The sequence below is a fragment of the Gobio gobio genome, assembly GCF_949357685.1.
Source record: "Gobio gobio genome assembly, chromosome: 10".
NCBI classification, from domain to species: Eukaryota; Metazoa; Chordata; class Actinopteri; order Cypriniformes; family Gobionidae; genus Gobio; species Gobio gobio.
This window is the reverse complement of record NC_137116.1, coordinates 20,171,858-20,185,249: the sequence shown is the minus strand read 5'-3', so window position 1 is coordinate 20,185,249 and position 13,392 is coordinate 20,171,858. Positions and strand designations below refer to the sequence as shown.

The 13,392-nt window shown below is 37.6% G+C and overlaps 1 protein-coding gene across 1 annotated transcript in view; it reads right to left on the bottom strand.

The window, feature by feature from the left end:
- The window catches only part of mtor (mechanistic target of rapamycin kinase), a 479,149-nt gene that overhangs the window by 361,369 nt on the left and 104,388 nt on the right, over positions 1-13,392 (bottom strand). Inside the window, exon 12 of the mRNA XM_079827620.1 lies at positions 1,037-1,252. Coding sequence (XP_079683746.1) covers positions 1,037-1,252 — 216 coding nt within the window. The remainder of the gene's footprint in view (positions 1-1,036; positions 1,253-13,392) is intronic.

Genomic DNA, 13,392 nt, shown 5'->3' with positions numbered 1-13,392 from the left:
ACAATTGTAAGAGCATGGCAAAACTTCTAAAGGGCCACAAAACAGCTCAGACTCCAGAGGGTTAACTTGGGACTATATTAGGGTGAAGCACAGGCGAAGCACTGCTACTTGGGCGCAGAGATATCACGCAACACATGAAATCCCCAAACTTCCGTCAACATACCGGTCATCGATGGCAGTAACTTGTCACACTCGCCACAGCACAGACACTATTTCAGTCAGCATAGAGTGACATTTTCCACCACACTCACACCACCAGTTCATGTTGGCTCTCATCCTTACGCCCTCCAGCTGTTGAGTGATCGCAACCTCCTCCTCCTGTCGTTCTATTTCCAAAGCACGCAGGCATAGCTCCTCTTCTGAAAACTCTGGTTCATAGAGGTATGGTTCTGGATCTTGACTGTCTAAGTAGTAATTCTCTTCGTCTCTCACAAAATCAGCCATGTTCATCGCCATTCATGTACTGTATGAAAAATAGCCAGCTACTATTCACGCCGATATGTTGACGGAAGTGGTGGGATTTCATGTGTTGCGTGATATCTCTGCGCCCAAGTAGCAGTGCTTCGCCTGTGCTTCCCCATAATATAGTCCCAAGTTAATATCTGCATAGGAAATCGCCTAGTGTTAATCTGCATCACTATTTGTTCTCGTTGTGAATACGCAGGCCACAAGAAGTAATTAGGTGGGGGGGTTTTTTGGATCACTTTTACTTGGGACATGCTAGCTGGCAACATAGGATTCCATTCATTATGCTAAGCTAAGCTAGCGGCGACCCTGCCAAACTAAAACAATGCATGCACTGAGACAAAAATGCATTTGCCCACATATCTAAATGTAGGAAAGTAGTTGAATAAGCCCTATTTCTAAAAACGGTGGAGTGTTCCTTTAAGCGTATTTTTTAAGCAAAATCTCCACTATACAACAGTTTTTCATTAAATTTCTTGATGTATACATCTCCATAAACGTACTTGCACACAGAAATGTGAAAATACATAATCTATAAACTAACATGCATTTAAACAGCTGTGTCTCTCACCTGGGTCAGTGATGCCAACCACCAGTAACTTGCTGAGAACATCAGCCACCACCTGCACAGCGGTTTGACTGACCACATGTCCATGGCCACTGATCAGGTGAATGGAGGGGGTGAGCAGACGTGAGCAGGTACGCGCTGCCTCCATGCGGATCTCCTTGTGCTCGCTGTTCAGGAAGTGGTCTGCACAGTGGCGCACAAACTGGGTCAAGGAATGACCTAAAAATGAACCAAACAGGAAAAAAAAAAAAAAGATATTTTCCAAAGAAAATGTAAGTGATGCTAGCTTATGCAAAGCTTGTTGTAGAGCATTGCTATGCAGGTGCTAAGGTATTTTGGGTAAGCTAGGCAATACATTGAATATCAGTGATATTATTACAATCGTTTAGGGAATATTAGTGGCTATGTCAAGATAATTTTTTTAAACAAATTTTTAAGTAAACAATTTGTATATAGCAGACAAACTGGCTAAACTTATTGTAAATTATTTGATCACAGATCATAACTACAAAACCAACTCCCTGTTACAAATATGATAGAACTACCACTTCTACCACCAAAGATAGCTTTATAAATAATCTTCCTGATCAGTTTCAACTGCTCAGCATACCAGATAGCTTGGAGGAACTCGATGTTGCATCAGAAACTATTGACTATCTCTTTTCCAGCACTTTTGACATGGTAGTTCCTTTGCGCGTAAATAATTGTATACAGTATTGTATACTGTTTTAAGCTAGGGATGGGACGGTATGAAAATTTCATATCACGATTATAGTGACCAAAATTATCACGATTATCAATATTATCACAGTTTGGTTAAAATTAGATTAAAGTGTTCAAAAAGAACTGATGCACACACTGAAACATTTCAATAAGTTTTATATTTGAAAATCAGGAAACAACAGATAAAACCAGATTTAAGCAAGATTATATTCTGTGGCATTTCATTCTATATAATGGCCGTTAATAGCAACGTAGGCAAGGCAAGTTTATTTGTATAGCACATTTCATACACAGTGGCAATTCAAAGTGCTTTACACAGAAATTAATTTAAAATATTCGTAAGTGAATAAAATAATTTTTTTAAATAAAAAAAAAATATATATATATATATATATAGTATAACAGTTATAATAGGAATTAAAAGAAATAAAAAAAATAAAGATGAAATGGAAGAAAATGGAAAGTCAGGTTTCCTTTAAAAATATTTGTCAGGTAACTGTGCGTTTAGACAGTACCCTTACAGACAAATCTTCTTGGCCTAACTTAAGGGCATTCTCTAGATGTTTTACCCGTCAGAGCAGATCTAAACGGGTCTTCCTCGCACCGGATGGAGTACTCAAAAAAATAAATTTGTCAGGTAACTGTGCATTTAAACATTACCCTTACAGACAAATCTTCCTGGACAGGAACACCAGGGCTATCTCTACTTTGTTCGACCGTCAGAGCGGATCTATATGGGATGATTTTTGACTCAAAATGATTAATGAATGCACGCACAATTATCCATGTACTAGATAAATGTTATGAATGTATCTTACTAGCCACAAACAAATGTCATTTGATTTGAATCTGTGGAATTTGGGTTTGAATGATTGCGCAGCGATTTGTACGTTTGCGAATAAAAACGTTCTGTTCTGCATTCATAAATCATAAATTGCTCATTCAAAAAGTAATCTGTGCATTTGTGAATCAGGTGACATGCGTGCATTTATTGACGTCTTGTTCGAGTGGATCGCGTTGGGTTCATTTGGATTTTGAGACTTCCTTTTCGCAGTTTACAGCATTTCAAGACCCGCACACAAACAACCAACTAAATAGCCCAGTGCTATTCATTAATGTTTAAACGATTTTAAAAATTTGCAAATGTGCATTACTACACTGAAACAAATGCTTTTCAACTGGTGTCTGTAGAATTAAGATTTTCATTAACGTGAAGCATTTTGTTCTAATAAAGTCATTTTTGTGAGTATATATGTGCTATTTTGTAGTAAAGTGTCATAATTTCCACGTGCAAAAAGTAATCCGTGCATTTGTGGATCAGGTGACACGCATGCATTCATTGACTCGTTTGTGAGTCGATCCTATTTGATTCATTTGGATTGAGACTTTCATTTCGCCGGTTTGGCCTTGCACGATCCACACACAGAGATGTGTAAGAAAACCTGCTGCCACTAGATGGCAGTATCTGCCAAAACAGACACCGGCACCGGAATCAAGCGTTCTCACCCATATTATGCTTAAAGTGGCTTACGAAAGTGATATTAAAACACCAAATTCACTACACACTTTATTTAGGACTCTAAGTCTTGCCTGGAAACAAAACATCTAATTCTTGCAATATTTTTTAGATGATAGTAGGCTGATTTAGTTATTGCTTTGACATGACTACTGAAACTCAGGTCTGACTCCAAAATCACACCAAGATTCCTGACTTGATTTTTTGTTATTAGACCTTTAGCCTCAATATATGCTTTCACCTTGAGAATTTCATCTTTGTTTCCAAATGTAGTGATTTCAGTTTTGTCTTTGTTTAACTGAAGAAAGTTTTGGCACATCCAACTGTTAACTTCATGAATGCATTTACAGGGTATCTGCAGGTTTCAAAATAAAAAAAAAACATTTTTTTTACAGAAGTCTCTTCTGCTCACCAAGGCTGCATTTATGTTATTAAAAATACAAAAAAGCTGTAATATTGTGACAGTTCTGTTGTGATCTGTTCTCTATCTGAGTGAAGTGTAATTTATTCCTGTGATCAGAGCTGAATTTATCATCATTACTCCAGTCTTCAGTGTCACATGATCCTTCACTAATCATTATCATATGAGGATCTGATGATCAACAAACATTTATGATTATTACAAAAAGATTATTTTTTAGGATTCTTTGATGGATAGAAAGTTCTAAAGAAAAGCATTTATCTGAAATAGAAAGTAAAAAAATTATTTCTGAAGGATTGTGACTAAAGCCTGGAGTAATGATGCTGAAACACAGAAATAAATTGCATTTTAAAATATATTGAAATAGAAAATAGTTCTTTAAAATTGTGTAAAAAAAAAAAAATCTAAAAAAAAAAAAAAAATCACAACAATACGGTTTTTGAGACTTCTTTAAAAACATTTTAAAAAATCATACCGTTCTCAAACTTTTGACCGGTAGTGTGTGTATGTATGTATATATATTTTTTGTGAGATCAAAATGACTGATTTTGTGGTGGTCATTTTCAGAAATGTGCATGTTTTTTTGTTTTGTTTTTTCAATAATTAGGATGCCACATTTACCATATCATTATGTTAGATGCACAATAGTCATACATGGCAATAAGTGAAGTGAAGTGACGTGTGGCCAAGTATGGTGGAGGCTAGGCTATATTGGGTTGCTTTCACTTTAAGACCTACAGTAATGCGCCTAGATTCGGAACACACTGGCACGAGCGCTGACAGGCGAGAGGTAGCGTTACATGGACGTAGGACAATTAAGACCCGCTTAAAATTATTTAAGACCTAGAACTCAATACTTCAGCGAATTTAAGACTTTTTAAGGCCTTAAAATTTTGATTTTGAATTTAAAAAGACATTTAAGACTCTTTAAGATCCCGTGGTTACCCTGATTTACATAGAGAGTCAATGGGGCTGTAGTCATTAGCTGATAGGGCTAAGTAGATCTGGGTGTCGTCAGCATAGCTGTGGTAAGCCATTTTGTTATTTTTCATTATTTGGCTGAGTGGCAGCATATACAGGTTGAATAGGAGTGGTGCAAGAATTGACCCTTGTGGGACTCCGCATGTCATGGATGTCCACTCAGACTTATGGTCACCTATAGGGTTGTGCCGATGGACGGCTGACCGACATCACGATGGAGCGCCACCATCGTGATGCCACGCCCCCGTTGCGAGTGCGACACACACTAATCCGCTTCTATAGTATTAGTTAAACTAAAAACTTAGCAGAGATTGCTCTGTAAATTAAATTGAGAATGTAACTAATGCATATATGCTATTTTAAATACTGTAGTCTATGCCAGATATATATAGCCTACATTTTGAAATCATTTGAGGCTGAAACATCCATAAGCATGCGTGTTTATTTTAGCACTTCCGTCAGTGAAACAACACAGCCTATAAAACATTTAAACGATTTTCAGTAAATAATGGTTACCTCAAGAATATAAGAAAATTAGGGCTGTAATCAACCAAAGAAAATCTTGGTCGACTGATGTCCTGAAATTTTCGACTAAAAATCGACTAAAATGACGTTAGAAGAAAAAAAACGTTAAATTAATTAGCTGCGCACTTTGCGCAGTACTTGGTAGCCTTGTTGTCTGCCTAAGTGAATTAAAAATAAACATAAAAAACTAGTAGGCTATTTGCAGTATATTAAATAGTTTTTGAGCTAATTATTTTGCACTGAAATGAGTCTGACACACGAGTCTTGTCGGCTCTGACAGCGCTGCATCACGTGCACCTGCGCAATATCATAGCACTATGATTTCCGAAAATATAGTATGTTGTCAACTAGATATCATCACAATAACTTTTGAGGAATATGCAACATAATTTAGACAATTGTTTTTGTCATATGTATTATAATAACTGACAGTATCATTTCAGCCGCTCTGTGCAGCTCAAACATAGGATCAGCTCAGCGCTGTTCTAGCCTTCTTCAATCTGTCTCTCTTCTCTAGTGGGTTGGGCTAATCCAAAAGAAGTGGAAACAATGGGGGTGTTCTGAAGGCAGACTGTTACCTGTGAAACAGGGGTGCTCTGAAAACACCCCCATTAGCAATTAGTGCTTTCCACCTGATGAAATGAACGCGGCGCGGCAAAACTGATGAAATGAACGTGGCAAAACTGATGAAATGAACGTGGCAAAACTAATGAAATGAACGCTGCAAAAAATCGACCAATCAGAATTTTGGTCGAGCCAGAACGTATCGACTAATAATCAACTAATCGACTGGGAGATTACAGCCCTAAAGAAAATTAAATATTAGTTAGAAAAATATTTGATTCATACTATTTCCCCGCAAAGATGCGTCATAGGCTATACGGCTCTGCGCTTTGAGAGGAATGTGGGACACAAGCTGGATAGACACCTTCTTGAATATCTTCATCTTCATGTTTTCTCCTGATGTTGCAAGGAAACACTGTTTGTAAAATGTCTGAAGAGCGGATTTTATCTTCCACAAGGTCAAGACATTTAGGCAATGTTTGATTATTCACTGCCAGAGAAAACGAAACTAAAATCACCAGCGTGTGTGTGTGTGTGAAATGCGCTATTCAAATAAACCAAACTTGACGCGCCTTACTAAGTTTAATAACAAGAACAAACTGTGTTAAATACAATTTGAAGTAAAAAAGTATTCGTCCCACAGTGTTTTGTTATACCTTCCCACAGTAAAGGATGTGAATAGTTATAACAGACTTAAGTATAAGCAAACGAAATGAAGAAACGTTTATAATCCCCTGCGAAAATGGGTGCGACGTGAGTGAAGATTTGGGAAAAGAAACGAGATGTCCATGTCCATTGGGATAAAATGGACTAGGCCTATTGTTAAAATGCACGGAAAATCGATTGACCAGATCCAGATCACAAAACAGAATGAAAAAGAGCTCCCTGTCCATTATTTCCTTTGTAGGCTAAACAAAATTGTGCTTCACTCCTGTGGTAATATTCACGTGAAACAGCATTCACATACAAAACACTGGGTTAGTAAAATAACTAAATTAATTTTTAAAAGTAGAAAATAGTATTTATGTAAAAAGATATATTAAAATATAGAGCTCAACTCTTAAGTGGAAGGAAGCTATTTTTCCCCCTCACGTGCAACCTAGCGGACGAGTCATTATTTGGGTTAGTAAAAATAACGAAATGATAGTTTTAAATAGAAAATAGTATTTATGTAAATATTATCTACCTATTTACCTTATGTTTCTGTTTATAATATTTGAAAACAAGGTCTGTCTAGCTTTGCCTAGTTCCACATTGAAAGCACGAAGACTGTCTTTATAAATGTTGTAATGGACTAAAAGTTTTGTCTTTCGCCACATGCGTTCCGATTTCCTGCATTGTCTTTTCATTAATTTCACTGCTGTTGAGTTTCTCCAAGGTGCTTTTTGTTTGCCACTCTTTTTTCTGACTTTCACAGGAGCAATATCATCAATTACACTCTTAACTTTTGAGTTAAAAGAGTCAAGGAGAAAATCAGCAGAGTCTGCAGATATGCTTGGTGTTAGAGATATAGCCTTCATAAACAGCACACTAGTGTTCTCATTTAAGCATCTCTTTTTGACAGAGACAGATCAAGTTTCAATGGCAGGAGAGATTGATCAAAGAAAATACAGAAATGATCAGACAGTGCCACATCCTTAATAACTATCGATTAAATGTTTAGCCCCTTACTGATAAGTAAATCTAGAGTGTGTCCACGATCACGTGTGGGTACGTGTACATGTTGTGTCAAATCAAAAAGTGTTAAGAACAGTGCTGAATCCAGTACAACAAAAGATCTCATGATTGTCAATGTGAATGTTAAAATCCCCAGCAATAGCAAAACAGTCATACTCAGATGAGATTGCTGATAACAGCTCTGTAAAGTCCTCAATAAAGGCCGGAGAATATTTTGGAGGCCTGTAAATAATGATAAGCAGGATGCGTGGAGCACATTTTAGCACAATGCCCAGATATTCTAGAGACAAATAGTCACCAAATGATACTTGCTTACATTGATAGACATATTTAAATAGAGCAGCTAAACCTCCACCCCTCCTGACTGCTCTGCAGACACTCACAAAAGTAAAGTTAGGAGGGGCTGTTTCATTGAGGACTGTTGCACTGCAGCTGTCTTCTAGCCACGTTTCATTTAGAAGCAAAAAATCTAAGTTGTTTGTGGTTATTAAGTCGTTGACTAGAAATAATTTGTTTTTAAAAGTGAACGGATGTTTAAAAGTGCTAACTTAACAGTATTAATTTTATTTTTTTCCCACACAGTAATCTTAGTTTGACAAGTAACAGGCAGCAGATTAGATGGGTTTGCCATACGGCCTGAGAAGGCCTTAGACTTTCTATCACGTAACAGAACTAGAAAATAGAGAAAGAGACAGGCACAATGGGTTCCCACTTGTTTTGTAAACATTTGATAAAAGTTGCTGTTAACGTAGCGAGGACCCATAATACATCACAGAGCTGGTATCAGTTGTTTTTGGTGCAGATAGAGGAGGGTGTGTGCCCTGGCGTTGTGACCGAAGAAATCTCACAGGAGGAGGGGCAAAGCAAGCTGGGCCCAGACTTTGGTGGTTGTGGGGCTCGACGCTCTTTGGTTGATATCTGGGGGCTCGCAGCAATCGAGTGTGGTTGTCTGGTTCCAGAATAAACAAAATCCATTTTCTCTGAGAAGCTCAGAAGTGGGGATGCTGTAGAGAGGAATAAAATGTCTGGTGAGGGGGGCTGTTGCTCTGGTGTAGGGATGGCTCGATACCACAATATTGTCTTCGGTACGGTACCACAATCTACTACTCAAGTACCGATATTAAATCGATACCATACAGGGTCTGAATTTTGATGCGGGTATTGCGCATAATTTTACTCACTCTCGCAAGTTTTGGGTTTATGAAGCGGGAAATTACCGCAAATGTTCATTATTAAATTAATCAACAAAGATTATCACATCAATCAGTCATTTGGAAACTTTTTTGTAAGTAATTTCAGCATTACTGCGCGTCTCTATTCTCTCAAAATGAGCAAATTGCTATTGGCTTCAAAAGACATCGCACCTGCACTATAAAAGCAGCCTGCGCGCTCAGATTCAACACTTTGGCTTCCGTTGCGGGACAGCTGACGGAAATCACTGCCCACGTCTTTTTAAACCTCGCCAATTTGAACATGCAAGCAATTTTATAGCATTTCGTAATACATATGGGATGAGAGCTCTTTGAGAGAGAGTTTTCTTTGTGTGTGTGTTTGTTGTTGGCATGAGCGCACAGACACACACACACACAGAAGCCTAAAGAGCTCGCGCATTCCAAATTAAGTTGTTTTTCCTCAGTCAAATACACACAAAATTATGTCAAAAATGTCAATCTTTAGTGAGTAGTTACATAAACACAGTTGGGTATGTCTTTCGCGGATGTAAATAGTGCAATAGTATGCGTGCAAATATTATGAGGTCTAAACGTCACTGGTTGAAACGAACGCTGGAGATTTCTTTATATTTAAACGATAAGATCTTATGTATGTGCGTTAATCAGTGTTAAAAGAAAAAAGTCTAAATTAGATCATTAGAATTATGCACTCACCTGTCGATCTCTTAATGTCTTACAAGTCAGGAATTAAGTGACCGATGCTTGGCAATGTTTGATGGTTCTTCAGCAGTTTTATAAGCAAAGTAATTCCAAATTTCACGTCTACTCCTCCCTTTATTAATGAGTTTTTTTGTGCGCGTTTAGTGAGATTCAACTGCTGTATTCATCTTGTTCTGTTGCCACATTTGCCGGTTTCACGTCAGTTTGGGTAGCGCGCTGCCACCTAGCGGTGAACTTCGGAACAGCAGCATATACCGAAATGAGCAAAATCATGATATCGTACCGTTTGAAATAAAACATATACCGGTATTTTTCCAGTACTGGTATACCGCGCATCCCTACTCTGGTGTTACCGGAAGCTGCAATATGTTATCGTCCGGTTCATGGAGTGACTTAGACATTTCATCCAGCTTCATGTTCAGACCAGACATAAGGCGTAAAAGTTCACCAGTTTGACCCCCGATGGTCCCCATTTTTACCAGTGCCTCCACAGTCTGGGCTGAGATGATGCTGTTTAGTGCCTCGATCTGTGTCACTTGGAGCAGTTCTAATCAGTCACAGTCTGTCTGTGGTGAGCTTTGAGGGCAGGACTCCATGAGTGTGTCCATGAGAAGTGGTTGTTGTGGCTGCGTGGTGTTATCGTGATTAATATATCAGAATATGCAAAAGCAGTGTGCTCTGAACGACAACAATTCTACTCAAAGATTATTAATGAAAATAATACAAATACTAGAATATTTTTTTCTACTATAGATCGTCTTTTAAACAACAAGCCATATAATGGGTTACATGAGCCCTCTGTAACTATGTGTGAAGATTTTGCTTCGTTTTTTACAAATAAAATAATACAGATTAGATCTGCAATAGATCATACTGATCATTTTGACATGGATGGATTGGGAAATTATCCATACCATAAAATAGAAATGTTAAAAACTGTTAACAAAGATAATCTTCTGCAAATTATTTCTCAGTTAAGTTCCTCCTCCTCCAGTTATCTTGACCCTATACCAACATTATTTTTTAAAGAGGTGTCACACTGTTTGATAGACTATGTCCTTGATATAGTTAATTGTTCGCTAGAGACAGGCATTTTTCCTAATGCTTTTAAATCTGCTGTTGTGAAGCCACTTTTAAAGAAAAGAAACCTGGATTGTTCTCTCCTAAAAAACTACAGACCAATTTCTAACATAACATTTTTGAGTAAGATTTTAGAAAAAGTTGTATTGCAACAGCTTAATCAATTTCTAGATGAATATAATATTCGGGAGAAATATCAATCAGGTTTCAGACGAGGTCATAATACCGAAACATCATTAGTAAAGGTAGTAAATGATCTGAGATTAAATACAGAAAAAGGTAAGGCCTCAATTTTAATCCTCTTGGATCTAAGTGCTGCATTCGACACGGTGGATCATTGTATTCTGTTAAACAGACTGGAAAAGCTTGTAGGTCTTTCTGGTAATGTTTTAAATTGGTTCAAAACGTCCATTACAGATAGGAACTTTTTAGTTAATATAGGTGACTGTATATCACAGACACATAAAATATTGCATGGTGTTCCACAAGGATCAATCCTTGGGCCTATTTTATTTTCATTATATATGCTACCTTTAGGTAGTATAATTCAGAAATACGACATGAACTATCATTTATATGCCGATGATATACAGTTATATATTTCAGTTGAGTTCAGAGACACTGTTGTATTGTTGTCTGACCAGCATTGTAACGTGGATGAACACAAATTTTTTGAAACTGAACGAAGAAAAAACTGAAATTCTCATTATGGGCCCGAAACATGAGCGGGAGAGGATAGAAGCTGGATTGGGTACATTAGCCCTACAATCTAAGAAGGAAGTAAGGAACCTAGGTGTCATTTTGGACTGTGACCTGAGTTTTAAGTCATATTAATCAAGTGACAAAAACTTGCTTTTATCATCTAAGAAATATTGCTAAGATTCGTTCTTTTTTTATCCCTGGATGATGCTAAAAAACTCATTCATGCTTTTATCTTCTCTCATCTGGATTATTGTAATGCTATATACACTGGCTTACCCAAGGGCTCTATAGCAAAGCTACAACTGATACAAAATGCAGCTGCCAGAGTATTAATGAAATTAAAAAGGAGAGAGCATATTACACCGGTTTTAATGGAATTACATTGGTTACCAGTTTATCAAAGGATTGATTTTAAGGTTATTTTATTGGTTTATAAAGCACTGCATAATCTGGCACCTCTATATATTTCTGACTGTCTGTTAAGATATGTTCCAAATCGTAGTTTGAGATCCTCTAGCGCTAATCTTCTGGCACATTATTCAGTGAATTATAAACGATCTGGTGGTACTTCTTTAAGTCACTATGCTCCAAATATTTGGAATTCTCTGCCTAATGAAGTAAAAGAGGCTCCAAGCATTCATATTTTTAAAAGGCGGGTTAAGACATATCTTTTTAAAGCTGCTTATCAGAATTAAAACATTGTGTGAAGGTTTTATTACTGATATTGAGGTGACATTGTCAATTTCTTTACCTTTTATTTTACATTTTGAATCGTATGCTGCTTTTGTTGTTTAATCTTTTATATTGATGTTGTGTGAATTTGTTTTCCTATTATTTGTTTTTATGCTTGTGAAGCACTTTGAGTTGCATTTATGTATGAAAAGTGCTATACAAATAAATGTTTATTATTATTATCGTCCTTGTGGAGTGTATCAACCGCATGTCCATTCAGATGCTGAAATGAAGTCCTGTGATCGTCTATACTCTTTACTGGTGTGTGTGTGTGTGTGCCATCCAGGTTGAGTGGGTTAGCACAGACAGCTGAAGGATGATGAAGCGAAAAAATGTATATTGTCCTTTAGCACTCTTGCACAGAGTTTGTTTGGGTGGAGGCCATTTGATGTAAACAGTTGTCTCTGACTGCAGAAGAGATTAAAGTTGTCGATAAAGTTCACTCCCTTCATGTTGCAGGTTTTTTGCAGCCATGTATTAAGCCCAAGTAGCCGTGAGAACCTATTTGTTCCTCTTGCTGAAAGTGGTCCACTGATGAACGGCTGAACTTTCAGTTTTCTAAGTGTTTCAAAAAGTTAATTGAAATCCCTCTTAAGGAGTTCTGACTGCTCTCTCTGAATATCGTTCTTCCCCACATGAATGAGAAGTCGATTTGCAGTCTTATGTTTCATCAGAATGTTCTTAAGTTCCCTGTTTACATCAGAAACTGTTGCTTGTGGAAGGCAGCATGTTATTGCATCCCTGCTGCTAATATTTCTGACTGAGGAGTCACCCACTATCAGAGTCCTGGGCTCGGCTGCACTCTGAGCTGAGTGCCGCTGTCTGCTTGACCTTGAGCACCTGTTAGCATCAGTGTTAGCTACAGGCTGTTTCGATCTGTGTTCGGTCACATTCATCACATTCGGGGATTCCTCACCCACATTCATTAATACTTCAAATCTGTTTTCAAGATGTATATTTGGTGGTAGGAAACTAGTGTTTGCAATCCTTGTGTCTGGGGTAGAGCTTGCTACTGCGGCAATATGTTATGCTCGTGACAATCTGATGTCTCGAGTGCCTTTGGGTCTTGCTCCCTGTTTGTGCCATCGATTAGTGTGTTGATCAGTTACTTGTTTCTCTACCTTTTGAGTAGCACTACATTTATGGGACTCACCGACAGTGTGCAGAGGGCGTTCATGATGAAGCTCTGCTGTGTGATTCGTCTAGTTGGATGGTTCCGCAAATAACTTTGTTTCAAGAACTGCAATCCTTTGTAAAAGTCTGTGGCAGTTTGTGCAGCAAGCAGATTCTAGAAGAGGCATTTTCTTATCCTTTTGAACGAATCATACGACATTATAACAGCGCACATCCATGCATCACAACGGAGGCGCTCTCTCGTTTCATTTAAATGCAACTTGCCTTGCCATGTCTTGCGTCTCCATTTTTGATTGCATTGAAAATGAAATCAGAGGACTTCACTATTAATACAACTATAATATTGTTGTGATCATCTTGTCTGGACAATTGTTTTGTACGCTGTACAAAATGGATTTATAAACAGGCAAGA